The sequence below is a fragment of the Eumetopias jubatus genome, unplaced genomic scaffold (genome assembly GCF_037043125.1).
Source record: "Eumetopias jubatus isolate StellerSeaLion01/CBP00866 unplaced genomic scaffold, mEumJub1_p1.0 scaffold_5, whole genome shotgun sequence".
Lineage (NCBI taxonomy): Eukaryota > Metazoa > Chordata > Mammalia > Carnivora > Otariidae > Eumetopias > Eumetopias jubatus.
Genome location: NW_028274811.1, coordinates 29,284,774 through 29,289,483, shown reverse-complemented (window position 1 = coordinate 29,289,483; position 4,710 = coordinate 29,284,774). Strand labels below are relative to the sequence as shown.

General features: G+C 44.9%; 1 protein-coding gene across 1 annotated transcript; it reads left to right on the top strand.

Moving 5' to 3' along the window:
* The first annotated feature begins 454 nt into the window (after window positions 1-454).
* Window positions 455-3,315, top strand: IL9 (interleukin 9). The gene is made up of 5 exons (XM_028103452.1): window positions 455-571; window positions 674-712; window positions 798-830; window positions 2,034-2,165; window positions 3,205-3,315. The coding sequence occupies exons 1-5, from the start codon at window positions 455-457 to the stop codon at window positions 3,313-3,315; spliced, it is 432 nt and encodes a 143-aa protein (XP_027959253.1).
* Window positions 3,316-4,710: the final 1,395 nt, after the last annotated feature.

The following is a 4,710-nucleotide window of genomic DNA, read 5'->3' as shown; positions in this document are numbered from 1 at the left end:
AACAGGCATGATTTCTCATTCTCCCACCCTCTCCTGGTCCTTCATTAGAATACCCATGACTGGCTAGTATATCAGCATTTCTAATAAAGTAAAAAAGGGAAAATACAGACCTGAGCTTTCATGGAAAATATTCTCTCACAACTAGAGTATCCGCCTTAAAAAAATTATGGTTTTAAGATCTTTAACTTTTCCTTCAGCATCTCGGTACCCAACTTTTTGAAAAGCATCTTTTCTGGGGAATGACATTTCCTAGCACAATGTCACATAGTCTTTGCCGAGTGACTCAGTTTGATGTATACGTTTTCTTATTCAATGTCACGTGACCAAATCTTACATAGAAAAAGTGGGCACCTGGTATCAGTTTGATGTCAGGGTTTTTCCAGGTTTGCAAGGGAGCTTTAAATACAACTCGATTTCAAGGCATCGGCAAGCCAACTTGCACCTCCGTGTCAAGATGCTCCTGCCCACAGTGGTGCTTGCCTCTGCCCTGCTCCTCTGCTCTGTGACCAGCCAGAGGTGTCAGACCTTTACAGGGATCCAGGATGTCACGTACCTCATTGACAAACTGCAGGTAAGCTGCGGGGGGGGGGAGGGTGCCAGTGGGGAAGGTGACATAACGTAAGAATGAAAAACTCACCACCATTATGGGTTCTTGTTTTTCTACTCACTTTAGGAACATCCAGCTTCAAAATGCACCTGCAGCAGCGCCAATGTGAGTCAATGCTCTTTTAAGACCTTTCCAAACTTATTTCCATGTTTGCATCCGGCATCTTCACTCCGGAATTCTTCTTTTGCAGGTGACCAATTGTTTGTGTCTGCCCATTCCTTCTGTAAGTATAGTGAAACAATATAATCTTGTCGTTGTGTTCTTTAAAAGTTTTCAAGTAAAAATGAATTGCTCTATTTGATACTTTAAGTAAGAAAATGTTACTCGATTCTAATTGTTACAGCTCAGTGTTTCCTTTTAAAAGTAGGCTCCTGAAATTCTATACCATATCCATCACTTTGTATTTAGTCAGCCTTATGCCCTCTCAGAGGTTTGAACACCATTCAATACTTTAAAAAGAATCTTGTATGTCTTTTTAGGTTAGTGGCCATGTGCACAATTAAATCACGCTGGAGCTGAGAATATCAGAATATAGCTTATATCATATTGCTTACTGATTTATTTCCTAAAACTCTAGGGTTGCAAAACAAGTAAGTAAAAGTAACCCTTTTCCTTTCCTCTTGAATAAACTCTCCAGATGCTATGCCTTCTCTCTCATTCCCTCCCTTCCTATCTTTTTGGCTGATTAAGGGTGGCTGTTGCACAGTTTGAATGGGGGGAGTTTAGGGTGTCTAAGGCAGAGGGAAAGTGGAAAGGGCTTCCAGAGGGTCATTCATTCCCCACACAGGCACAGAGGAAGTGTGGCAGAACTTTCTGGTTTAGGTGAGGAGGGAGGTGCCTCCTGCATTATTCTCCCCCCAAGCAAAGCCTGGGAGAATCTGAACTGCTCACCCTAGCCGGGGTCAGATATCACATCCCATCAGGGTACATCCCTTAGATGAGACGAGTGTGGGGTGCCTTCTGAGGACAAACCATGCATCTAAAGCCTAGGCCAGCCCCTCAGTTTACATTCCATGATTTTAGCTACTGCTGAAACATCAGCTCTATTCAATTGACACATCCCATCAGACTGGTGTGAGAAGACTTTTCCTTTCTCTCTCTACTTTGGAACTTACTGTTATAAGACATAGAACGGAGGAACATCAGGTGCAAAGGAGACTAGAACTAGTTGTTTTCCAGCAGCCATAGACTTTGTGTTCCTTGGATGGAGCATCTGGAAATCTCCAAGGAGTGTCCCTGAGGAAAGATGGTCTTGCCTTGAAATGCTGAAGATCATCTCCTAGACTGGGAAGGGACCTGTCTAAATATAATACCAGTTTAGGTGACATTGGTTAAATTAAAATAGTGTCTGAAAGCATTCTCTTTGCGATTCATCTCAAAGTGGCCCTCAGAAGGTTTCTTTTAATAAATTATTTTTATTTACCAGGACAACTGCACCACAGCATGCTTCCAGGAAGGTCTGTCCCAGATAACCAACTCCACAGCGGAAACAAGATACCACCTGATTTTCAATCGAGTAAAAAAAATAGTCCAAGTCCTAAAGAACAACAAGTGCCAGGTGAATTTGTTTTTGTCTATGATACACTCTGCTTAGTTGTTTTTATCTGAGGGTCAATGACAACTCTATCAAAATGAAAAAGGATGGTAAAGTTGGAACTGGTAGTTCAAGGTCAGTAAGAAACCTCTAAGAAATTTACTCAGAATGACAAAATTAAAGTGAGATCTGCCCCGGATAGCTCATTATTCTCTCCAGTTTTAAAAAATACTCACGCCCATGTTGCCATTCTCTTCCTTCCACCCTATTGCATAAGGAAAGCATCTGTCCTGATTGTAAAAAGAAGCTGAAATCTAGAGGATCAGCCCTGTGCCTCAAAGGATGCCAAATTATACCAGGGCACCTTCTCTTCTTCAGCATATGCCCTGGTCCCTGGAGGGAAAGGAGGGCATGAACTCTTTGGGAATTAGCATCCCCCTAGGTGTCCCCAGAAGGCTGAGAGCCCTTCCCTCAGCTACTTAACTGAGCTACTTACAGTCAACAGGGTGTAGTTCTAAATGCTTAATATTTATTGCTTCATTACAATAACAACTGTTTCAGTGATCATTTATCACCCTCCTTTATGGAAAGAGGGAACATGCTCAGTGAGGTTCACCAAACTCCCTAAGGCTAGATACTTAATAAGTGGCAGAGTTGAGATTGGAAGTCTGGTCTATCTGACCCCAAAGTCCCTCTCTTAGCCATAGGGCTATTCAATGACCTCAAAAGGATAATAAAATGTTAGGACTCAAAGAATCCCGAGAAAAGTTTTCCTCTAATGAGGAGATTTAGGACCACCTGACAGGTGTCCGTGTGTGTGTGTGTGTGTGTGTGTGTGTGTGTGTGTGTGTGTGTGTCACACCCCTGAAATGGCAGTAAAAAGTTAGCCACTTACACTGCCTACACAACATGCTAGCCCTGGACCTTCCTGTGCATTTGCTGTTCGAAGCCCCTGCTGCCTACACACCCCGCCCCACCACGCCCCTACCCCACCTAGGGCTGCAAGCCGGGTGGTTCCTTGTTCACACTGTTTTAGTCACTCTGCTAACTTTTGTCCCCACAGTTTTTTTCCTGTGGACAGCCATGTAACCAAACTACAACAGGCAACACACTGACGTTTCTGAGGAGTCTCCAGGAAACTTTCCAGAAACAAAGGGTGTTGGGCAAAGTATGAAGATGAAATATTATTTATGCTATTTATTGAATGAAAAAGCCTCCTGTTTAAGTTGGGGCTGTTAAAAAATCAAATAGAGCCATGCTAAATCAAAATCAATTATAATTAACTTGTTTAAAATTGTACATCTTTATTTTGGAATAAATATATATGAAGGAAAAGAACACAGTCTGGTCTCTGGGTGCTTATTCGCCCCTTGCTGCTCAGAAAAAAGAAAGCTACAAAGACCGTTAAGGGACTGAATAGATCAAAGACTCCTGTAATAACAAGATTCCTGATCCTGACCAGATGGGGAGTCCCGCTGGCTGGGCCTGGGGACATAGAGGGCACAGGAAGGGTGGGTGGGGAGAGTCTGAGGGCTGCTCTTAAGAAGGCTCGGGGCACCCTACTTGTGGGTGCTGGGGGAGGGATGCTCAGGGCACCGTCAAGGAGTGCAGGGACCTGAGAAACCACCAGTGCACCTGAAACGGGAGAAGGCAGTGTGGTAAGCCCAGGAGGTGGGAGCCTACCCAGGAATGTGGGCACCTACACACAGAAGACAGTCAAGTACTTGAAGTTAAGCCAGGGGAAGACCCACAGGGGGGACCCTCTGAGTTAGAGCCACCTTAGGATCAATAGTCACCTATTCAACCCCAAAGACCTTCCGCTAGTACCTACCACATGTCAGGCAGAGTGCCCGGCTGGGGTGCAGAGCCTAGTGGGGACTCTCCCGAAGGGATCCTTGGACCAGGGTGTTGGCTTGGCGTACTGTGGCTGTCTCTGACGGTACATTTTATATTCAGCTTGACCAGGCCATAGGGTGCCCAGATATTTAACTGAACATTGCTTCTGGGTGTGTCCGTGAAGGTATTTCTGGATAAATTAGCATTTGAATGGGTAGACTGCTAAGCTCTGCCCAGTGTGTGTGGGCCTCACGCAAATCCACCAAGGGCCTGAAAAGGCAAAGGAAGAATTGGCTCTCTGACAGCGTGAGCTGGGACATTCTTCCACACTTGGACTGGGACTTACACCGTCAGCTCCCTGGCTCTCTGGACTCATATTATTACCACACCAGCTGCTTCCCTGGGCCTGGAGCTTGCAGACAGCAGAGCATGGGACTTCTCAGCCTCCTTAATCGCCTGAGCCAATTCCTTATTATCTGTGTATCTATCTCTCCAGCCTATGGGTTCGATTTCTCTGGAGAACCCTGACTAATAAACTATCCATCTGACTTTAATACTCAATCTGCCACTTCCCCCACAACCCCAGATCATGTCTTCTGTTCCACAGTACTTACTACCTTCTAAGATGCTCTGGCATTTCTGACTTTACCATGTCTGTTGCTTACTACCATCTTTCTCTCCCTGCCCAGATGCCAGCCCCCTGAGGGCAGAGAACTTCATTAGCTCACTGTTG